Source organism: Dendrobates tinctorius, unplaced genomic scaffold (assembly GCF_039654945.1).
Source record: "Dendrobates tinctorius isolate UK_male_01 unplaced genomic scaffold, ASM3965494v1 ptg000304l, whole genome shotgun sequence".
Lineage (NCBI taxonomy): Eukaryota > Metazoa > Chordata > Amphibia > Anura > Dendrobatidae > Dendrobates > Dendrobates tinctorius.
The window spans coordinates 5,556,710-5,581,909 of NW_027361971.1; the positions used below are offsets into that span (position 1 = coordinate 5,556,710).

General features: G+C 42.2%; 1 protein-coding gene across 1 annotated transcript in view; it reads right to left on the minus strand.

Moving 5' to 3' along the window:
• The window catches only part of LOC141073517 (glycophorin-C-like), a 174,545-nt gene that overhangs the window by 25,979 nt on the left and 123,366 nt on the right, over positions 1-25,200 (minus strand). The window contains exon 2 of the mRNA XM_073560784.1: positions 11,808-11,852. Coding sequence (XP_073416885.1) covers positions 11,808-11,852 — 45 coding nt within the window. The remainder of the gene's footprint in view (positions 1-11,807; positions 11,853-25,200) is intronic.

A 25,200-nucleotide genomic window follows, 5' to 3' on the forward strand; every position in this document is an offset into this window, starting at 1 on the left:
GCTTGGTCATGCCCACAGCACTTGCGAGTTTCAATACTTACCTCTCCACCGCTGTGTAGTCTGGCCAGTTAAATCCTTCACAGGGACGGCCACTAGAAATTTTGTGTATTTATCGATGATGGTTAAGATGTAGCTATGGCCTGTCCTGCTGACCTCTACCTTCAGATGATCAATGGCTACCATTTGTAATGGACGTCAACTTACAAGCGGATGCAGTGGTGCTTTATGATCACCTTTCACAGTAGTGATAGTCACAGACGTGTGACATTCCTGCCACCATTTTTCAATGTCTCCTTTCATTCCAATCCAATAGAAATGCCTACGGCCTGTGGCTTCTGTCTTTTGCACTCCAAAATGACCAGACACATCATGATAGGCAGTGAGGACCATGTCTACATCTCTCCCTGTGATCACAATTTGATGGAGACGAGTAACGGTGATGTGATCCACGCTTCTGCGATAAAGCAATCCTTTCTTCACAAAGAACAGTTTTTGCTGTCTCCACAGACACAGTAATTGAGGGTCTGCATCGCCTCTGCAACATTTACCGGGAGGTTTTCCCGCGATGAGTAATTCCCAAATTTCGGCTAACACTCGACTTTCCGTCTGTACTTGTATCCATGTAGTTTCCAGTAGCGGAGTTTCTGGACTGGCTTACTGAAGTTGAAATATATACAAAGATTTGAAAGTACCACAACACTGTATACTGTTGAACGCTTCGAATACCTTTCCCATTTTCTACTTTTTAAATTCTGGTGTAATACATAGTGAGCCTGTGAGTGTCTGTGTCTGACTCCGGAAATATAGACAGAAATTTACAATTACCCAGACAGGATACACCTGGTATGTGCTGATACAGTACCTTTGTTCAAAATTTTTTATTACGGTATCATCCATAGTGAGTGAGCTTGTGTAGTTTACGACTTCTATATATACGGTGAATCGAAGATACTAATTTTTACCCTATACTCGATACAGCTTGTATCTTGTTATACCCTATAATATATATACTTGCTATCTTGTTATCAGTACCTTTTTACAACATTTTTTACTATGGTCAAACCCAGACTGAGTGAGCGTTTGAGGGTGACTCTGGAAATATATACCGAGATTTCAAATTTGGCAAACACTGTATACAGCTGTACGCTTCTGATACAGTAACCTTTTTTGCTATTTAGATTCTGGTGTAATCCATAATGAGACACTGGAGCAACATTTATGAGGCCCATTATACACTGGAGCATTAGAAATGAAGCCCATTATATATGGAGCTTTATTAGGGCCCATCATACACTGGAGCATCATCCATGAGGCCCAACATATACTTGAGCATTCCAAATGGGGGACATCAGACAATGGAGCAGCATTGATGGGGCCCATTATACACTGGAGAATTAGAAATGGAGCCCGTTATATATGGAGCATTATTAGGGCCCATCATACACTGGAGCATCATCCATGAGGCCCATCATATACTGGAGCATTCCAAATGGGGGACATCAGACACTGGAGCAGCATTTACGAGGCCCATTATACACTGGAGAATTAGAAATGGAGCCCATTATATATGGAGCATTATTAGGGCACATCATACACTGGAGCATCATCCATGAGGCCCATCATATACTGGAGCATTCCAAATGGGGGACATCAGACACTGGAGCAGCATTTATGGGGCCCATTATACACTGGAGAATTAGAAATGGAGCCAATTATATATGGAGCATTATTAGGGCCCATCATACACTGGAGAATCATCCATGAGTCCCATCATATACTTGAACATTCCAAATAGGGGACAACAGACACTGGAGCAGCATTTACGGGGCCCATTATGCACTGGAGAATTAGAAATGGAGCCCATTATATATGGAGCATTATTAGGGCCCATCATACACTGGAGCATCATCCATGAGGCTCATCATATACTGGAGCATTCCAAATGGGGGACATTAGACACTGAAGCAGCATTTATGGGGCCCATCATACACTGGAGAATTAGAAATGGAGCCCATTATATATGGAGCATTATTAGGGCCCATCATACACTGGAGCATCATCCATGAGGCCCATCATATACTGGAGCATTCCAAAAGGGGACATCAAACACTGGAGCAGCATTTACAGGGCCCATTATACACTGGAGCATTAGAAATGGAGCCCATTATATATGGAGCATTATTTGGGCCCATAAGACACTGGAGCATCATCCATGGGGACCATCATATACTGGAGCATTCCAGATTGGGGACATCAGACACTGGAGCAGCATTTACGGGGCCAATTATACACTGGAGCATTAGAAATGGAGCCCATTATATATGGAGCATTATTAGCTCCCATCATACACTGGAGCATCATCCATGAGGCCCATCATATACTGGAGCATTTCAAATAGGGGACATCAGACACTGGAGCAGCATTTACGGGGCCCATTATATACTCCAGAACTAGAAATGGAGTCCATTATATATGGAGCATTATTAGGGCCCATCATACACTGGAGCATCATCCATGAGGCCCATCATATACTGGAGCATTCCAAATGGGGGACATCAGACACTGGAGCAGCATTTACAGGGCCCATTATACACTGGAGACTTAGAAATGGAGCCCATTATATATGGAGCATTATTTGGGCCCATAAGACACTGGAGCATCATCCACGGGGACCATCATATACTGGAGCATTCCAGATTGGGGACATCAGACACTGGAGCTGCATTTACGGGGCCCATTATACACTGGAGCATTAGAAATGGAGCCCATTATATATGGAGCATTATTAGGGCCCATCATACACTGGAGCATCATCCATGAGGCCCATCATATACCAGAGTATTCCAAATGGGGGACATCAGACACTGGAGCAGCATTTATGGGGCCGATTATACACTGGAGAATTAGAAATGGAGCCCATTATATATTGAGCATTATTAGGGCCCATCATACACTGGAGCATCATCCATGAGGCCCATCATATACTGGAGCATTCCAAATGGGGGACATCAGACACTGGAGCAGCATTTACGGGGCCCAATATACACTGGAGCATTAGAAATGGAGCCCATTATATATGGAGCATTATTTGGGCCCATAAGACACTGGAGCATGATCCATGGGGACCATCATATACTGGAGCACTCCAGATTGGGGACATCAGACAATGGAGCAGCATTTACGGGACCTATTATACACTGGAGCATTAGAAATGGAGCCCATTATATATGGAGCATTATTAGGGCCCAACATACACTGGAGCATCATCTATGAGGCCCATCATATACTGGAGCATTCCAAATGGGGGACATCAGACACTGGAGCAGCATTTATGGGGCCCATTATACACTGGAGCATTAGAAATGGAGCCCATTATATATGGAGCATTATTAAGGCCCATCATACACTGGAGCATCATCCATGAGACCCATCATACACTGGAGAATTCCAAATAGGGGACATCAGACACTAGAGCAGCATTTACGAGGCCCATCATACACTGGAGCATCATCTATGAGGCCCATCATATACTGGATCATTCCAAATGGGGGACATCAGACACTGGAGCAGCATTTATGGGGCCGATTATACACTGGAGAATTAGAAATGGAGCCCATTATATATTGAGCATTATTAGGGCCCATCATATACTTGAGCATTCTAAATGGGGGACATCAGACACTGGAGCAGCATTTATGGGGTCCATTATACACTGGAGCATTAGAAATGGAGCCCATTATATATAGAGCAATATTTGGGCCCATAAGACACTGGAGCATCATCCATGAGGCCCATCATATACCAGAGTATTCCAAATGGGGGACATCAGACACTGGAGCAGCATTTATGGGTCAGATTATACACTGGAGAATTAGAAATGGAGCCCATTATATATGGAGCATTATTAGGGCCCATCATACACTGGAGCATCATCCATGAGGCTCATCATATACTGGAGCATTCCAAATGGGGGACATCAGACACTGGAGCAGCATTTATGGGGCCCATTATACACTGGAGCATTAGAAATGGAGCCCATTATATATAGAGCATTATTTGGGCCCATAAGACACTGGAGCATCATCCATGAGGCCCATTATATACCAGAGTATTCCAAATGGGGGACATCAGACACTGGAGCAGCATATATGGGGCCCATCATACACTGGAGAATTAGAAATGGAGCCCATTATATATGGAGCATTATTAGGGCCCATCATACACTGGAGCATCATCCATGAGGCCCATCATATACTGGAGCATTCCAAATGGGGGACATCAGACACTGGAGCAGCATATATGGGGCCCATTATACACTGGAGCATTAGAAATGGAGCCCATTATATATGGAGCATTATTAAGGTCCATCATACACTGGAGCATCATCCATGAGGCCCATCATACACTGGAGCATTCCAAATAGGGGACATTAGACACTAGAGCAGCATTTACGAGGCCCATCATACACTGGAGCATCATCCTTGAGGCCCATCATATACCAGAGTATTCCAAATGGGGGACATCAGACACTGGAGCAGCATTTATGGGGCCGATTATACACTGGAGAATTAGAAATGGAGCCCATTATATATTGAGCATTATTAGGGCCCATCATATACTTGAGCATTCCAAATGGGGGACATCAGACACTGGAGCAGCATTTATGGGGCCCATTATACACTGGAGCATTAGAAATGGAGCCCATTATATATGGAGCATTATTTGGGCCCATAAGACACTGGAGCATCATCTATGAGGCCCATCATATACTGGAGCATTCCAAATGGGGGACATCAGACACTGGAGCAGCATTTATGGGGCCCATTATACACTGGAGCATTAGAAATGGAGCCCATTATATATGGAGCATTATTAAGGCCCATCATACACTGGAGCATCATCCATGAGACCCATCATACACTGGAGAATTCCAAATAGGGGACATCAGACACTAGAGCAGCATTTACGAGGCCCATCATACACTGGAGCATCATCTATGAGGCCCATCATATACTGGAGCATTCCAAATGGGGGACATCAGACACTGGAGCAGCATTTATGGGGCCGATTATACACTGGAGAATTAGAAATGGAGCCCATTATATATTGAGCATTATTAGGGCCCATCATATACTTGAGCATTCCAAATGGGGGACATCAGACACTGGAGCAGCATTTATGGGGCCGATTATACACTGGAGTATTAGAAATGGAGCCCATTATATATAGAGCATTATTTGGGCCCATAAGACACTGGAGCATCATCCATGAGGCCCATCATATACCAGAGTATTCCAAATGGGGGACATCAGACACTGGAGCAGCATTTATGGGGCCGATTATACACTGGAGAATTAGAAATGGAGCCCATTATATATGGAGCATTATTAGGGCCCATCATACACTGGAGCATCATCCATGAGGCTCATCATATGCTGGAGCATTTCAAATGGGGGACATCAGACACTGAAGCAGCATTTATGGGGCCCATCATACACTGGAGAATTAGAAATGGAGCCCATTATATATGGAGCATTATTAGGGCCCATCATACACTGGAGCATCATCCATGAGGCCCATCATATACTGGAGCATTCCAAATGGGGGACATCAGACACTGGAGCAGCATATACGGGGCCCATTATACACTGGAGTATTAGAAATGGAGCCCATTATATATGGAGCATTATTAAGGCCCATCATACACTGGAGCATCATCCATGAGGCCCATCATACACTGGAGCATTCCAAATAGGGGACATTAGACACTAGAGCAGCATTTACGAGGCCCATCATACACTGGAGCATCATCCTTGAGGCCCATCATATACCAGAGTATTCCAAATGGGGGACATCAGACACTGGAGCAGCATTTATGGGGCTGATTATACACTGGAGAATTAGAAATGGAGCCCATTATATATTGAGCATTATTAGGGCCCATCATATACTTGAGCATTCCAAATGGGGGACATCAGACACTGGAGCAGCATTTATGGGGCCCATTATACACTGGAGCATTAGAAATGGAGCCCATTATATATGGAGCATTATTTGGGCCCATAAGACACTGGAGCATCATCTATGAGGCCCATCATATACTGGAGCATTCCAAATGGGGGACATCAGACACTGGAGCAGCATTTATGGGGCCCATTATACACTGGAGCATTAGAAATGGAGCCCATTATATATGGAGTATTATTAAGGCCCATCATACACTGGAGCATCATCCATGAGACCCATCATACACTGGAGAATTCCAAATAGGGGACATCAAACACTAGAGCAGCATTTACGAGGCCCATCATACACTGGAGCATCATCTATGAGGCCCATCATATACTGGAGCATTCCAAATGGGGGACATCAGACACTAGAGCAGCATTTATGGGGCCGATTATACACTGGAGAATTAGAAATGGAGCCCATTATATATTGAGCATTATTAGGGCCCATCATATACTTGAGCATTCCAAATGGGGGACATCAGACACTGGAGCAGCATTTATGGGGCCCATTATACACTGGAGCATTAGAAATGGAGCCCATTATATATAGAGCATTATTTGGGCCCATAAGACACTGGAGCATCATCCATGAGGCCCATCATATACCAGAGTATTCCAAATGGGGGACATCAGACACTGGAGCAGCATTTATGGGTCAGATTATACACTGGAGAATTAGAAATGGAGCCCATTATATATGGAGCATTATTAGGGCCCATCATACACTGGAGCATCATCCATGAGGCTCATCATATACTGGAGCATTCCAAATGGGGGACATCAGACACTGGAGCAGCATTTATGGGGCCCATTATACACTGGAGCATTAGAAATGGAGCCCATTATATATAGAGCATTATTTGGGCCCATAAGACACTGGAGCATCATCCATGAGGCCCATCATATACCAGAGTATTCCAAATGGGGGACATCAGACACTGGAGCAGCATTTATGGGGCCGATTATACACTGGAGAATTAGAAATGGAGCCCATTATATATGGAGCATTATTAGGGCCCATCATACACTGGAGCATCATCCATGAGGCTCATCATATACTGGAGCATTTCAAATGGGGGACATCAGACACTGAAGCAGCATTTATGGGGCCCATCATACACTGGAGAATTAGAAATGGAGCCCATTATATATGGAGCATTATTAGGGCCCATCATACACTGGAGCATCATCCATGAGGCCCATCATATACTGGAGCATTCCAAATGGGGGACATCAGACACTGGAGCAGCATTTACGGGGCCCATTATACACTGGAGCATTAGAAATGGAGCCCATTATATATGGAGCATTATTAAGGCCCATCATACACTGGAGCATCATCCATGAGGCCCATCATACACTGGAGCATTCCAAATAGGGGACATTAGACACTAGAGCAGCATTTACGAGGCCCATCATATACTGGAGCATCATCCTTGAGGCCCATCATATACCAGAGTATTCCAAATGGGTGACATCAGACACTGGAGCAGCATTTATGGGGCCGATTATACACTGGAGAATTAGAAATGGAGCCCATTATATATTGAGCATTATTAGGGCCCATCATATACTTGAGCATTCCAAATGGGGGACATCAGACACTGGAGCAGCATTTACGGGGCCGATTATACACTGGAGAATTAGAAATGGAGCCCATTATATATTGAGCATTATTAGGGCCCATCATACACTGTAGCATCATCCATGAGGCTCATCATATACTGGAGCATTCTAAATGGGGGACATCAGACACTGGAGCAGCATTTATGGGGGCCCATTATACACTGGAGCATTAGAAATGGAGCCCATTATATATGGAGCATTATTTGGGCCCATAAGACACTGGAGCATCATCCATGGGGACCATCATATACTGGAGCATTCCAGATTGGGGACATCAGACACTGGAGCAGCATTTACGGGGCCCATTATACACTGGAGCATTAGAAATGGAGCCCATTATATATGGAGCATTATTAGGGCCCATCATACACTGGAGCATCATCTATGAGGCCCATCATATACTGGAACATTCCAAATGGGGGACATCAGACACTGGAGCAGCATTTATGGGGCCCATTATACACTGGAGCATTAGAAATGGAGCCCATTATATATGGAGCATTATTAAGGCCCATCATACACTGGAGCATCATCCATGAGGCCCATCATACACTGGAGCATTCCAAATAGGGGACATCAGACACTAGAGCAGCATTTACGAGGCCCATTAAACACTGGAGCCTTAGAAATGGAGCACATTATATATGGAACATTATTTGGGCCCATAAGACACTGGAGCATCATCCATGGGGACCATCATATACTGTAGCCTTATGTGGAGCTCATCATATACTGTATGGAACATTATATGTGACCAATTATTCTGTATGGAGAAATATTTGGGGCTCATTATTCTGTATGGTGCGCAATGTGGTGGCCATAATGCTGTATGGAGTAATATACTGTCCTTTTTTTGAGCTATTGTACAATTTAACAAAGATCAGTCATGTCATGTAAGCATTGAAGTATTTGTCATTGTACTGTACCTATATTTCTGTGCCGTATCGGAGCATCATGAGTTGTGGTATGTGTTAAAGGGGCGCACTAACACTCTTTGGCCCAGGGCACACGAAAACCTGAAGCCAGCCCTACCCCCCCTCAACTTTAGCCAAATAACCCCCAGTTTTCAATGTGTAACTATTATTATGAAGTAATTTAAGGTTGACAAGCTTCAGTAATAAGAATTGATGTTTTTGGCATTGTAATGGGCACTGTAGGTGTGTTTCCTGTCCTCCACCCCCTGGCGACTTTGCTTCCCTATTGACTTGCATTGGGTTTCGTGTTTCAGTCGGCCTCCGACTTTTCCCTATAGTCGGCCGATTTCGTTCGACCCGACTTTTGCGAAAATCGTGTTTGATGAAACCCGACTCGACCCTAAAAAAGGAAAAGTCGCTCATCTCTAATCTACTGCATGATCTGTGATTCAGATCAAAATTGGACATGTCTGAGATTTTGTGCGAAGTACTCAGTCTGCAACAATGCACGGACATGTGAACAGTCCTATAGACTCTAATAGGTACAAGTGCTATCTGTGAAAATCACTAATAGGGCTTGGTGAGAAAAGATAACATTTAAATGAGCACTACTGTATGTGTGTCTGCCATATCAATGTTTTTAACAGCATGTGGAGGGCACCCTAGCAACTTGAAGCATAAGAATGGTGGCAAATGTATAAAAAAAATGATAAATGTATGATAACTTAATAGAACCTTAATATCTTAATAGTCAAACACATTGGAAAACTGGTCAGATCAGTTACATATACAGACGGCTTAAAAATCCTTTAGCGACTGTCATGTTATATTATTCCTGATCATTTCTTATTTCCTGATAAATGATCCTGGAATAGTTGAGCTCTAGAATGTAATATTATAGTTTTTCCTATGCACGTTTGACTTCATTTATCTATTTTGTGCAATTTTAATATTATAAATAGCTTTGCGCCACTCAAGTTTTGGACAGGTGCATAGTGAGACTTGTACATGGAGGAGGTAATCTTGAGCTTACTGTATGTACATGAGTCATTCAATCCAACTGTTGACTCAGGTTCACATTTTATTTGACTCATTGCAACTGTAGAAATGTTATATAGCACAGCCAAGGTTCATTTCTGCATTACCCCTGACAAAGTCATTGGGTTAGAATGTAAGCTCTCAAGGGCAAGACCCTCTCCATTCTGTACCAGTTCGTCATTGTTTGTTCGCTCTATTTTGTGCTTGTATGTAACCCCCTTCTCATGGCCAGCCCTATGGAATCAATGGTGCTCTAAATAATAATTACAACTTAAACTAATAATAATAATAACAACTATCTCACCCATGTTTTCTGCCATCAGGATAGTTCTGAATTGGTTGGTTACTTATTTTTCTGATTTTGTTTAGTGTGCTTTTATTCTTTCCTTTCCTTTTTCCAAGAGCCTTAACTTTTTTTGTTCTCCCTTAGCATCTGTAAGAGGGCTTGTTTTTTGCAAGACAAATTGTAGTTTTGAGTGACATCATTCAGCGTCCAATACAATGTACTGGAAAAAGGGAAAAAATTCAAGTGGGAAGAAATGGTGAAAAAATTGAATTCTGTTATGTTTTTGGAGGTTTTGTTTTTATAGTGTTCATTCTGTGGACAAAAAAATGACCAAGAAACATGCTTTTTCCATATATAAAGATTATGGTAATACCAACTTGCATAGATTTTTTTATTATCTAAGTGATGAGGAAAAAAATCATAAGTTTGAAAAAAAAAAGGTTGGCTTCTGTCACCATAACATATTTATTTTTCTGTCACTTCAGCTGTGTGAGGGCATCTTTTTTTGTATGGTGAGAAGATGATTTTATTGCTACCAATTTTGGGTACAAATGACACTTAGATCACCTTTTTTGCACTTTTAGGAAGGAACAGAAAAAACACTTCTGGTGTTTCAATGATTTGTCTTGTTATGGCTTCATTTTATATTTTGATAGACTGGACGTTCACAGGTACGGCATTACCAAGTATTGTTATTTTTTTTATTTGTAATGGGGGAATGGGGCTTAGTTCAACTTTTTTTAAAACTTTATATTTTTAGTCTCCAGGAATTGAACCTGTGATTGGACAATCACACATTCTATATATTGTAAGCAATACCACAGCATTGCCATGTATAATGAAAATCTTGGTCTTTGGCTGAGCTTCACAGGAGAACCAACATGGCAGTGACAGAGGCCTTCAGCACATGCTGTCTGCCATGTTAACGCTATGATTGTGTTACAGCTGGCCAATGGACGTTAGAGTGCATGAACATAAGCGAGCATTCTATTTAAATGCTTCTATAAGAGAGTTAAATGCTTAATATCAGCAATCGGAAGCTCAGCTCTGGGCACTGCTGTCTGACACAGATGCCAGATATTTACCTTAGCTGACACCTTCTGCTTATGGAAGAAGCTCAGCTCCTGAGCCGCATTACACACGGCACCCCTTTAATTATGTACCTTTATGTCATTATATGTTAAGGAAATAATATTTACTCTTACTTTATGAATCGGATATGAATAATCTTACAGTTAACACTGTATTATTTTTTCAGGTCTTGTGTGTTACTGGCCAATAATGTTCATAAATTTCTGTGCATTTTTTATGCTGATTTGTCTTTGTAACATAGTAATCGAAAAAAGACATTTGTCCATCCAGTACAGCCTATATTCCGTCAGAATAAATCCCCAGATCTATGTCCTTCTAAAGAACCTAATAACTGTAAGATACAATATTGTTACGCTCCAGGAAGACATCCAGGCCTCTCTCGAACCCCTCGACTGAGTTTGCCATCACCACCTCCTCAGGCAGGGAATTCCAGATTCTCACTGCCGTAACAGTAAAGAATCCTCTTCTATGATTTATCCTAGGTAGATATATTTGATCTATGGTCTCGTGATGGAGGCCGTCTAGCCTACTACCTTGGATAAGTTATTGTGGTAATAAACATTTTTGTGTTTTTCTATTGTTTTTAAACTTTTTTCTTTATTGTTTCCGTCCCTTTCTATTTGGTAATAAAGGATCATTAATTAGTCAGAGGCACAGTCTCGATTTTTCAATATATTTTTTCCTTATATTGTGCATTGTAGTCATTGACTCTTCTTCGGTCTGTACTCTGGGATTGCCTGTCTGTTTTTAGTCATCTGGAATCTAATATTACGCTCCTGAACGTTATCATGGTTACTTCTGCACATGCTTTTGATATTAGATTAGAAACAGATTTCTTACTTCCAATGATGGCGGCATCTTTTCCACTGCTAGAGCTGTCTGCAGCTGTGAACACATCAGAAAAAAAAGAGTCTTATTTATTGTGAACTCCATGGCGAGGCCCCAATCTCATCCACAATCACACTAACAGGAAAATACAGTATTACATACCTGGAACAAAAGCATATAAAATATTCCTGGGGATCCTAGAATGTTACTTTCCAAAATTACTTATGCAGTGCATTGTGGGAACTATCTTTTCTATTTCCAGCTGTTTTACATTATGAAGACCATAATGCACCACTATAAAGCAGATGCTGAGCAGCATACACCAAACCGGTAGAAAGAACCAAGGAGATGAAACGTCACCCAGACTGGTAACTACCAAGAAACCATCAGAATTATGAATGCAGCTCTGAATGTGACAAGATTATAACATATGACCAATATAAAATAATTAACTGCTTGATTGACTGTCCATTGCCCCATGTTTTTACCTAATAGCTCATAGAACGTGCCTTTTTATGAAAGTCATTAATCTAGAAGCTAGTTCAAAAGTGAAAACAGTAGCTAGCTTCTCCCCATAATTGGCAACTCAGAAAAATCAGAAATTACCCGGAGACATAAACACTAAAAAGTTTAGGTGAATTCTCTGAAAAGGTTCTGTAATTAAAAGGGTGTTCCACTTTCAAACTTCAGTTGTGCAAAGGCATGAGTATCAACAAGCATCATCATTACTTAACCACTGCAGCTCCAGCACCATCTATACACTGCTTTCTAACAGTCTTTTTTGTCCTAACTGAAGGCATTTTGGTGCCCCAGGCAGATGTAGCTAATGGCGCTCCCCCATCGATGAACCCTCAGCTCCAAAGCAAAGGAATTGTTCAGAGGCTAAGGTAACAGGACCCTTGACAACACCCTCCACCTCTGATGCATCTGGTGACAATCGCTGATGACCTCTTCTACTAGAATTGTTAACACAGTGTCTGAAAATTAAGATTCTGGTTTGGCTTTTATCCTAAAGGCCCCGTCACACTAAGTGATCTCACTAGCGAGATCGCTGATTTTGTGACACATCAGCGATCTTGCCAGCGAGATCGCTGTGTGTGACAGGGATCAGCGACCGGCCCCCCTGACGGTTATCGCTGATCGTGCTCGAGTGGCCTGGGCCATTTTTTGATCGCTGGTCTCCCTCTGCCCAGCGCGCATCGCTGCGTGTGGCAGCGAGAGACCAGCAATCAGCGACGCTGGTTGCTAATGTAAACGTCGGGTATCCAGGAGCCGCGACTCCTGGCTACCCGTTGTTTACCTTGGAAACCGGTGTGCACGCTGGTTTCCAAGGTAAACGTCAGGTATCCAGGCGTCGCGCGGCTCTTAGATACCCGATGTTTACCTTGGAAACCAGCGTGTACGTCGGTTTCCAAGGTAAACAGCGGGTATCCAGGAGTCACGCGGCTCCTGGATACCCGACGTTTACATTAGAAACCAGCATCCAGCGTCGCTGGTCTTGATCGCTGGGGCTGTCTATGTGACAGCTCACCAGCGATCAGCCTAACGATGTCCCAGTGATCCCATCATGTCGGATCGTTGGTGGGATCGCTGGGACATCGTTTAGTGTGACGGGGCCTTAAGTCATGTAGCAAGGCTCGTTAAAGGGTCAACATTGACTTTTGGCATTGCTGCTTCCAATAGGTGGCACTAGAGTTCTAGTCCTCTTTCTCTCTGAAGGGATAATTTGCATAAATTTTTCACCTAAACATATCAGCAAAAGTAAAAATAATGGTGTACTTTAGGGGTGAAGCTCAGTAAGTAGTGCAATTTCAAATTTACATACAGAATCATTCATTATTTGTGGACCATTTACACAATACCAGAATACCAGGGACAAATAACCATAATCATCCCGGACGTCTCATTTTTAAATATCAGAACAAGGATAGTCATAGAAACTTATTTAGCTTAACTATAATGAGGTTTTGGTTTCAATTATGGTGTCCAGTAATTTTCAGATAACTTTGTGTAAGCTAAACAGACTCCATTATAGATAAAGAGATATGTATTGTATTTGTGTCTGTCATGTGACAAATACAGTTTTCAACAAAACTGATGGTGGATCTGGTGCCATATTCCTCTATGTATCATGATTCTGGTGGCGTATTCATGCACCGATGGTGGTTCTGGTGACGTATTCATGTAGTGATTGTTGCTCTGGTGCTGTATTCATGTACTGATGATGGCTCTGGTGATGTATTCCTGTAGTGATGACGTTAATGGTGTTGCATTCATCACCACAACAATCATCAGTACATGAATATGAAACCAAAATCATCATTAGAACATAACTAGAACACCAGAGCCATGAATAGTAGATAAATATGGCAACAGAATGATTGTCAGTAAATAAATATGTCACTATAACCAACAGCAGTACATTAATGCATCACCAGAATTACCGTCAATACATGAATGTATCAACAGAACCTTAATCAGTGCTTGAATACATCGTGAGAAGCACGGTCAGTAAATAAATACATAACATCATCAGAACCACCATCAGTAGTACATTACCAAGTTTAGTACAGCAATCAATTGTAATGTCAAATCAGCCCCGTATACATTTATATCTGTTATGAATGAGTCACCGTAGGAGGCAAAAACAGAAATACTAGCTAAGTCCAGAAAACCAGAGAAGTTGGCAGCTATCGGATTGCAGACCCCTGAACCTATCAACAACAACTAGCAGTAGCCGTGGGGGGTTCCTACGGTGCCCTAGACCCCTCGATCACAGCCGGAGAACTAAATAGCCTAAAGACAGAAAGGGAAATCTAAACTGCCCCAGAGCAGACCCCAAAGCAATAGGTTGATATAATGACGGTGAAGCAAGATGAAAAAACACTCACACAGATAGAAAGATAGGCTGAGCAAATGATGGGACCCAAGCTAACTAAATAGGACAGGATAGAAAAGCTGCTGTCTGCAATCCACCAAAACCCTATCAAAACAAGAGCCAACAGACTGATAGGGAAAAAAGCCCTGAAGACGCTAGGCTTCAAAAAGACTATATCAGTACTCAGGTATTTTCTGAAGACACAGCAAAAAGGAATTCAGCTCACCCCGGCAGGGAATGGCAGAAATCCAGAAAAACAAGGCAAAACAAAACCTAAACACAAATGCAAAAAGCAGAGCAGAAAACTTAGCTTTTGAGGAGCAGGAATCAGACTGGTCTCCTAGAATCCCTCTGAGAAATCACCAGCAAGGCAGAAGGGCGTCGGCTGCCTTATATCCAGTCAGCAATTCCAGTCACCCAGTCATCATCATCCTGCTCAGGTGCTTGGTATTCAGCCTCACTACCTTCCTTCACAAGAAGAGGGAGTTCATCAGACCTCAATGGTGAAGGGGAAAATGAACTCACAACAGTACCTTCCCCTTGAGGAGGGGTCACCGAACCCTCATCCACGCCACCAGGGCGATCAGGGTGAGCCCGATGAAAGTCACGCACCAATCTTTTGGCATGAATATCAGAGGCAGAGACCCAGGAATTATCCTCCTGACCATAACCCTTCCACTTAACCAAATACTGGAGTCTCCGTCTAGCCAGACGGGAATCCAGTATCTTCTCTACCAAATATTCCATGTTACCTTCAACCAATACAGGGTCCGGAGGTGCCACCCCAGGAACAACTGGTTCAACAAACCTCTTCAACAAGGACTTATGAAACATATTATGGATTTTAAATGTGACAGGAAGAGCCAAACAAAAAGAGACCGGATTATTAATCTCCAAAATCATGTAAGGTCCAATAAATCTAGGCTTAAACTTAGGAGAAGCCACTTTCATAGCGATATTTTTTGATGTTAACCAAACCATATCACCAACCTTAAACTGGGGACCAATGGTCCTATGTCGATTGGAAAACCGCTGGGCCTTTTTTTTCTGGGAGAGAGATAACTTATCCACCACTTGGTCCCAGATCTGGTGCATTCTCTCCACCACAGTGTCAACACCTGGGCAGGCAGAAGGCTCCACCTGCCCTGAAGAAAATCGAGGATGAAACCCAAAGTTACAAAAAAAAGTTGACATCAAAGTGCCAGAACTAGCTCTACTATTTAAAGCAAATTCGGCCAAGGGCAAAAATGAAACCCAATCATCCTGATCAGCGGAAATAAAACATCTCAAATACGACTTCAATGTCAGGTTTGTTCTCTCCGTCTGCCCATTGGTCTGAGGGTGAAAAGCAGAGGAGAAGGACAACTGAATTCCCAGCTTGGAACAGAAAGTCCTCCAAAATCTAGACACAAACTGAACTCCTCTGTCAGATACAATGTTCTCAGGAATCCCGTGCAAGCGAACCACCTGTTGCAAAAACAGGGGCACCAACTCAGAGGAAGATGGCAACTTAGGGAGTGGTACAAGATGAACCATCTTAGAGAACCTATCACAAATCACCCAAATAACAGTCATTCTCTGAGAGCCAGGCATATCAGAGATGAAATCCATTGAAATATGGGTCCATGGCCTCCTGGGGACCGGCAAAGGCATCAACAACCCACTAGAGCGAGAACAAGGTTTAGACCGGGAGCAAGTCCCACAGGACTGCACAAAATTCCTGACATCACGAGACAAGGCGGGCCACCAAAAAGACCGACTCACCAGATCTCTTGTACCAAAAATACCTGGATGACCAGCCAATGCAGAGCAATGAACTTCAGACATCACTCTCTTCTTCCACTGGTCAGGAACATTCAACTTTCCACTGGGACAACGCTCAGGTTTGTCCTCCTGGAACTCTTCCAGAGCACGTCTCAAATCGGGCGAGATGGCAGAAAGAACTACCCCTTCGCCTAAGATGGTAGCAGGCTTGGTCACCACAGGAGAATCAGCAAAGAAGCTCCTAGAGAGAGCGTCAGCCTTGACATTCTTAGTGCCAGGAAGAAAAGAGACCACAAAATCAAAATGTTATAATAATTGTAATAAAGTTCTTTCTTTTATGTGCATGTGTATATATATATATATATATGTATCTATATATCTATATACATATGTGCATGTGTGAGTATATACACAGTATATACCGTACATGATTCTGCCATTATTATCCCTAGTCAGTCTTTTCAGCTGATGTAATACATGGGTGTTACTTTTTGTGTACGTTAGCTGGCTTTCCTTGCCTTGCGTGACTTCTCTGGTAACTGTAGATAAGAATTTCTAACAAGCTAAGCATATTCCATGTACTCTTTTTGCAAATGTAGTGTTTTCAACGCCTTTCGGCTTTGCTATTTAAACTCTTAAGAATATGTATTGAGTTAGACAGAGGACGGCCCACACCTGATGTGGCTGTCATTCTCTCTCCATGGCGGCATGTTCAATAAAGAAGCATCTTACTTATTCAGGTCTGGACGATTTCTAATTGGAAGACTGAAACTCCCTTGACATTTTGGTGTGTTGGCCAGGAATCCAACACCTTTCCCTCACCGGTGAGTACTGTAAACCATGCACGGGGGAGTCTGGAACTCCTTAAGTAAGTCCTCCGCCTTGACATTAGGCGTCACCAGGGGCATTAATCAGTTATCCCGGTCTGAGGGAAAGTGACGGATTTCGTATAGTCTAAGGATCTCTGGGAATCGTCTGTATCTGAATACAGGTAAGAACATTTTATAATTTTCATTATATTCGGTAACCTTGTTAATCCAGTATGAATGTTATTCTAGGAATTGAATGGGAACTGTGATTGTAGACTTTTCCAATTGGGGTTTGTGAGAGGCTCTTGTAAGTTGGAAGTTGTTTACATGCAATTGGGGTTATAAGAACTCCTGTAAGTTGCTAAGCTCCATAGATTTGGGGTTTGTTAGTTCTTGTAAGATATTCTGTAGAATGGGTACAAAGCCAGTGTGAGAAGGCTACTGTGGAATAAAAAACTCCGTGTGCACGTTAAATTGATCTAGATGGGAGAATCGAGGGAGATTCTCGTCGGATTAAGGAATCCGCTGGATTAACCTAAAATAGAACCCAGTATAAGATGAATTTTTGCCGGTATTCTGTTTTGTCTTCTGTACTTTGTTGAATGTTGTTTTCTGTTAAGTGTGCTGTTTTGTCTGTCTTTTAAAATTACATAGAACTAAAACGCCATAAATATATGTTTTATGTTTACACATGAGACTCCTTGAATGTTATCTTAAGTGAATGTATGAGGATTGCAATATAAAATCCTGACTGTATTAGGGAGTCCAGTAGGCGTGGTCAACAGTCATGTGTGGACTGGAGACAAATCATAGGTTATTATAGTGGTATATATCACCTAGGTACACGACACCTGATTCCCATAGAAAATATTCTATGTTGTTTTGTTATATGTTTTTCTTTTAATAACACAGAGTGTCTGAACCCTCCTCGTTTAAAAAGTGGACACAAAGTCAGATTTGTGGCGGTCAAATGGGACCTTATCACGATCACTGAGGAGTTAGTAGAGTCCGCGCCGGTGGTGCTCTGAATACCTGATTTTAAGAACGGGAACGTCTCTGGATATAAAGAGGCGGTGTCATTGGACTTTATCTCAGCACTTCAGGAATAGGAGTACGAGGGAACTTTACTCTCCTGTCTTATGTCTCTGTGTACGTGTGTCTGTCCAATCCCTAACTGTGAAGATTGTTGTACGTGTGTGTTTGTACTGTTACACTAGTCAGAAGTCCCTGTGAGCATATTTATCTCATTCAGATCAGTGACCACATTTATCATCGTGACCCCATTCCTTGGGGACCGTTCACGTTTGTTTGTCATACTAGGCCCTTACAGGTCTTCATTGGACGGAGATGGCAAGATATAGAGATACAAGCTGGTAAATATCTAGGACATAGTGTAATCAGTGAGGATTATTTAGATCCTGGATATTAGTAGCAGTAATTGAATTGTTGCTGTTGGTTTTTTATCTTCTTGTTGACATATGAATTTCACTGATATTTGTCAAACTTCTTAAAAGTGGGTGGAAATCCATTGTGCTCCAGGGTTTATATTGTGTATAGTCCTTATCTTGTTTGTCTTTTTGTGTTTAAGAATTTTATGTAACATCATTATGGGACTTTATCCCATAGATATATATTATGATCTTGTCCTCAATGTAAGGCAGAATTTTTATTGCCCATTACATCTGAAGGCTGGAAAGTTGTTAAGATTGTACAAAGGAGGTGTCTTTTGAATGAAACTGGATATAGTCCTTTTTCATCAAGTACCCAGAGAGAACAGTCTTCAGATTAAATGTGCAATGTGTTCTTTTTGCTTATAGATTGATAAGCCTAACTTTTGCACCATATAGAGTGTAAAATTGTGTGTCTTTGAAAATAGAACATTCAGATGTCACTTTCATCTTGAATAACCAGTAGAAGGTACTATAAAATATAAACTAACAGTTTTTGAGATTGTAAGATAAGCTGTGAACATGGGGAATTTAATGGATAGAGTAAGGACAAGGTACACAGGTACAGCAAATTGGACAGAAATTAATAGGACTATACAGCAGGATGATGAGGATGTCGATAGATATTATCACAGAATTAAAAAGGTATTTGACATCCATAGTGGCATAGTCCCACCTGCTAATATGATGAATGATACCCACTATGAACAGCAATTAAAAAACGCCTTCTTAAAGGGTTGTCAGTTCCAAATAAGTGGGTATATTACCAAACACATGGTTACACACAGGACAGCCAGACTGACTGAAGTTTTAGATTACGCCAGGCATGCAGAACGGTACTTCAAAGACAAGAAAGAAGCTAAAAAGGGTCAGGTATTTTTAGCTGATGATAGGTGTGAGATCTTCTTTGCCCAAAAAGATCCAAATAAAGGACAAGGACACAAGGGTAGAGGAAGAGGAAGGGGGAGAGGTAAGAGAGTAGGAGACAGACCATCTTGTTGGCATTGTGGGAAAACTGGAAACCTTATCCGACAATGCCCAGATAGACAATACGCCCCAAATATACAAAACCAATGACTAAATGCAACTGATAAAAACAACATCACATCACAAATATCAGATCCCTTTTTGCCAGAGGAAAAAAGTAAGATTCCTGAAGTAATATTTAACTTAGATGAAATAGAAATGTATATACAGAACACTGTATTTCCAGAAGTAACCATCCTTGTGGGAAGACATGAGGTCACTTTTCTTGTTGATTCAGGAGCCACTAGAACCTTAGTACATCCAGAAGAGATACCGACTATTGGATTGTCTGCTGCCTGCATAGTGGTAAAAGGAGCAAGTGGTAAGACACAGAGAGCCATTGTCTACGCCTGTGGAGACACCGGGCCCTCGGCACAGGTAAAAGTGCAATTACACAAATTATATTATCAGCTGTGTGGGAGGGATATGATGCAAGCCCTGAGCCTGGGAATAATTCCTACTGCTGCAGGACTATAGGTGAAATCCATGGCTGAGACAATGATGATCCAGGGGTATGGAGAATCCAGATATTATTACAGTCTAGATCTAATAACTGCAGGACCATCCTTTATTACTGAGTCCTTCATCAAGGAAGCAATAGATAAAGGTATACAAATGTAGATGTTCACACACCTGAAGAACTACACTGCACCATATACTACAGGTATTTCAGGGGTCCTGATGTAAAATATGGGAATTTCCATGCTCTAGATTGTTCTTTGCACATCATATACTGGAATTATAAAGGGAACTGTGCCGTCAGGTGTAATCTGTCAGGACAAATTAAACTGTTGCTTTTGATTTTTAGAGGTACTGTGCCACATGTTTCCTTCTCCAGATGTGAAGGTAGATCATGGAAATTCCTTGGTGATTTTGTTGAAGAGTGTAAGGAAAGTAACAATGGGAGGATTTGGGTGATGGCTCATTTTACAATGCCAGACTGCAGGCATGTTCACAGATACTAAAGTGGAACACCATTTCTAAACCCAGTGTCCACCTGCAGCGAGGCAGGGGAACGAGTGAGAAATGCTGATCCTTTCCTAGAATTAGAGGAAGAATTGACCACATACCCAGAATCTTTGTGTTCCTCATGACCTGCAGATGTGGGATTGATAATAAGGGTCATTATACCCTGTCCAGCTCACCTTGTAACACAGCCTTGTTTCCAGTAGGGAGGGCGCCCCCATCTGTAAATGAGGCTGTGATAACAAGAGCCCCCACAGTGCCAGACCCCCATACTCTGCTGAATGACGGGAGACCGGAACATAAGGTCTTTACAGTGATCTCAGTAATGTCTTCTTCAGCATCCTGGTACATCCAGATAGCCAGGTTTGGTTTGTATTCACATATAAAGGGAGCAGGTATACAGTCACCAGTATCCTACAAGGGTACTGTGAATCACCTACTATTGTTTACCAGGTAAAATCGGCTAACCTAGCTCAATGTGAGTCACCAGAAGGGAGCCAGATGCTCTTATATGTGGATGACATGCTATTGGCATTAAAATAAAATAAAAAAAAAAAAATTGGTAACAAAAGGGGTTATCTTTAAAGATGACCTATATGTATAAACTGTCCAGTGACCTCCTAAGATATGTCACAGTATTGAGCCATGGCATAAGCTATGTCTCAACAGGAGGGATGGTAGAGATCATATCTTACGTAGTTATGATGTATGGCTTTACTAACTATTAAAATTTTTTGTTTAATCTGCATTACTTGTGCAAAAATAATTCCTAAAGGAATCTAAGACCAGAAAGAGGACAATGTCCTCACCCTGAATACTTATTCCAACACATTTGTATGGATTTTATTGAACAAGTGTGAGGGAAAAAGTCCGGCCTCGTTATTATGGATGCTTTCAGCAGGTGGATTGAAGCTGTCCACCCTGATGCATTAATGGTACCAAAGGTCCTTCTAAAGGAAATCATACCCAGATTTGGGGTTCCAAAAAATATATAGTAAACTAAGTAATGTTATTATTACCTAAAACATTGTCAATTGAGTTGGGAAACCACTGTGCCCGTCATCCTCAGTCAGCCGGACTGGTTGGGAGACACAGCGGGATCTTGAAAAATAGGTTGACAAAGACCATGCAGGAAACAGGAAAAATTGGTGGTACTGTTTCCTATTGGTTGTAATAAATATGTATGTCACACGGACATCGGTAGTGCTGACAGCCTTTGAAGTCACATACGGGAGACCTTTTCTGTTACCTCAGCTAAAACTGTTTAAAAGGATAGATGAGGAAGTTGATAGTACATAAGCAGAATATATGGCTAAGATATTAACTCACAAAGAAGTTTCTACTCGTAGTTTTGTTCCAGAAAACTCACTAACAAAACCTGAAATCGTAAAACCTGCAGACTGGGTCCTTGTGAAGGTGATAAAGAAGAGACACCAGCACCATCCTAAGTGGGAAGGTCCTTACCAAGTCCTGTAGACTTCTCCTACTGTGGTCAAGATTCCTGGATCCATCTCTCATACTGTAAACTTGTCAGACAGGTAGGGACAGAGTAGGATCTGACTTGCTTGTCAAAGTCCAGCTACAAAGGGAGGTTTTCCATAAGGGAAAGCTTTTCTCAAACTGGTGAAGTCTCCCATTCATCCCCCTACCCGGACAAGACGGTCAGATCTAGGATGTGTACATCAGGGTTAAGGCCCTTTTACATTTAGCGATGCACCAGCGATCCGACCCGGTCAGGATCGCTGGTGCATCGCTAAATGATCGCTAGTGAGCTTTCATACAGAAAGACCTCACAGCGATGCAGCAGCGACGCAGCGCACGATACTCACCTTTCACACACAGCGATCCTGACGTCCTCCCGCCCGCCTCCACGCGTCGCTCGTCGGCGCCAGCAGGAAGCCCAGCAGGAAGCTGACGACGAGAAATGGAGCCGGACATTCTCGCGCGATCAGCGATGGACAGCGGGGGAGCCAGTCGCTGGTAAGTATCACACATAGCGATATCGCTAGCAATATCGCTATAACGTCACAAAACCAGTGACGTTTTAGCGATATTGCTAGCGATATCGCTTAGTGTAAAACCCCCTTTAGTCACATGTATATTCTTCGTGACCATAGTGATGGGAGATTGGAGGGTAATGGACCCAGCAGGAGAGGAAAGTCCAGGGTGGTAGAATGGTATCAGATTTAGGACTTTAAAATCCTACTTTTGAAATCGGGCAGGAGGCTGCCATGTTAGTGGATTTCTGTCTGTTGTATAAATGATGCAGAGATAAGGGACCAAGCTGTGAAACTAGCAGAGTCTGATAAGTATGTTTGTGTTATGAGCTCTAATAGCAGAGGGGATGGAAGTGTGTGACTGGAGTAAAGCAGCATGGACAATTGTAGCCCGAGACTATAGGTATACGCCTTATGGCTACATAGATTTTAATGCCTGATTCTCCATTAGGAAAAAGGAGATCCCCTTACACAAATAAGAATAATTGTAATCAGCTACTGAGAACTTTAAAAAACCCTAAGATGAGGGATCAAAGGTTATAGGACCTGATATATCAGGGGCAGACCCAATAGGACATTTCTACATAGAAGCTCAGAATAACAGCATACATAGACCCAAGGAAGGTATGTCAGAAAAAACCCTAATAGAGTCTATAGGGTTCATAGTTAGATTGTCTAACCTAACTTATGAAGATAAACTAGCTCTAGAGAGAGGCTGTGAGAAGAATGAATGGTTAGAATGGCTTAAATACATTGCAAAAAGGTTTAAAAAATTAAGTTATATAGTAAAACTTATGTCTGCTCAGAAAGGGAAGGAAAATGTAAAATGTTATCATTTTTATATCCTCCACTTGACAAACCGGATATCCCACCACAGGTGATTGCTAATCCTGGTAACTATACTTGTTTTAGTCTTCCAGGGCATGGGCACGACTTCGGAGAGCTCCAAGGCGACTCTTGTAGAGAACGGATCATTGTCTCCCACAGGGCCAAGTACTCAGCCATATGGTCAGACCAGACTACCCTGAGAGCGGATATATGGTGGTTATGCGGTGATAAAACCATGAGAGCCAGACTACCACATGGTTCCCGAGGGGATTGTGCAGTGGTCCAGCTAATCATGCCGTTCCACCTGTTGTCAACAGGGATATGGCCAAAGGTACGTAGTGGAAGAGACAGAAGTGTGAAACTCCGCATGGATCCTTCCATTCTAGTATCTACAGAGATGACATCGGAGTTCCCAGGGGAGTGTCCATCGAGTACAAGGCTAGGAACCAGGTAGAAGCCGGGTGGGAATCCATAATTTGGTGGGTGATTATAAAAAAGAATGTAGATTGGATAAATTACTTATACTATAACCAGCAGAGATTTGTTAATTATACCCGAGATGCAGTTAAAGGGATAGCTGAGCAATTAGGACCAACTCCTCTCATGGCTTGGCAGAATAGCATGGCAATAGACAAGCTGAGCAATTAGGACCAACTCCTCTCATGGCTTGGCAGAATAGCATGGCAATAGACAAGTTCTTAGCAGAAAAGGGAGGTGTATATGAAATGTTTGGAGGATTTTTGTTGCACCCTTTATCCCTAATTCAGATCCTGATTGAAGTATCTCCAAAGCTCTTGATGGACTGACTGCCCTGTCTAATGAATTAGCAGAGAACTCTGGATATGACGACATATTCCTGGACTGTAGGATGGTCCGGATTATTCACTTCTGCGTTGACATCTCTTACCATCGTGGCCGGAGTGCTGATTGTTTGTGGATGCTGCGCTATTCTATGCATTAGAGGACTTGTTCAAAGACTGATTGACTCTGCCATAACAAAAACTATGCATCAAGGAATGGAGACCTCGGAATCCAACGGAAGAATGAAAATTTTGGGACTTAATGATAAATATACTGAACATATTACGCTCCCTGTAGATTATATGAAAATCTTCCAACATACCTTAAATGGGACAGTTTCCATCCAAAACACATAAAGAACTCTATTATCTATAGCCAAGCTATCAGATGCAATCGTATATGTTCCAACCCCATGGATAGAGACAAACACCTTGGTCACCTCAAAAAGACCTTTTTGAATCAGGGTTACCATCCAAGAACAATTGAAAACCAAATTACAAGAGCCACCAGAATGTCAAGGAATCACCTGCTAAATTACAAAGCTAAAGAAGAAAATAACCGAGTGTCTCTAGTAGTCACCTACAATCCAAATCTGGAGGTGCTAAGGGGAGCTGCACGGAAATTACAACCTTTACTACAAAAAGATGCCCGATTAAAATCCATTTTTCCTGACCCCCCACTGCTGTGTTTTAGGCAGCCCCCAAATTTAAGAAGCATCATTGTCAGAAGCTCCCTGTCCTCTCCAACAGCTGGAGGAACCTTTCCTTGCAACCAGAAAAAATGTAAAACCTGTCCATTTATAATGACCAGGGACAAGATAAAGATCCCCAACTCACATCAGGACTACAAGATCCCAGGTACTTTCACCTGCATTACATCTAATGTGGT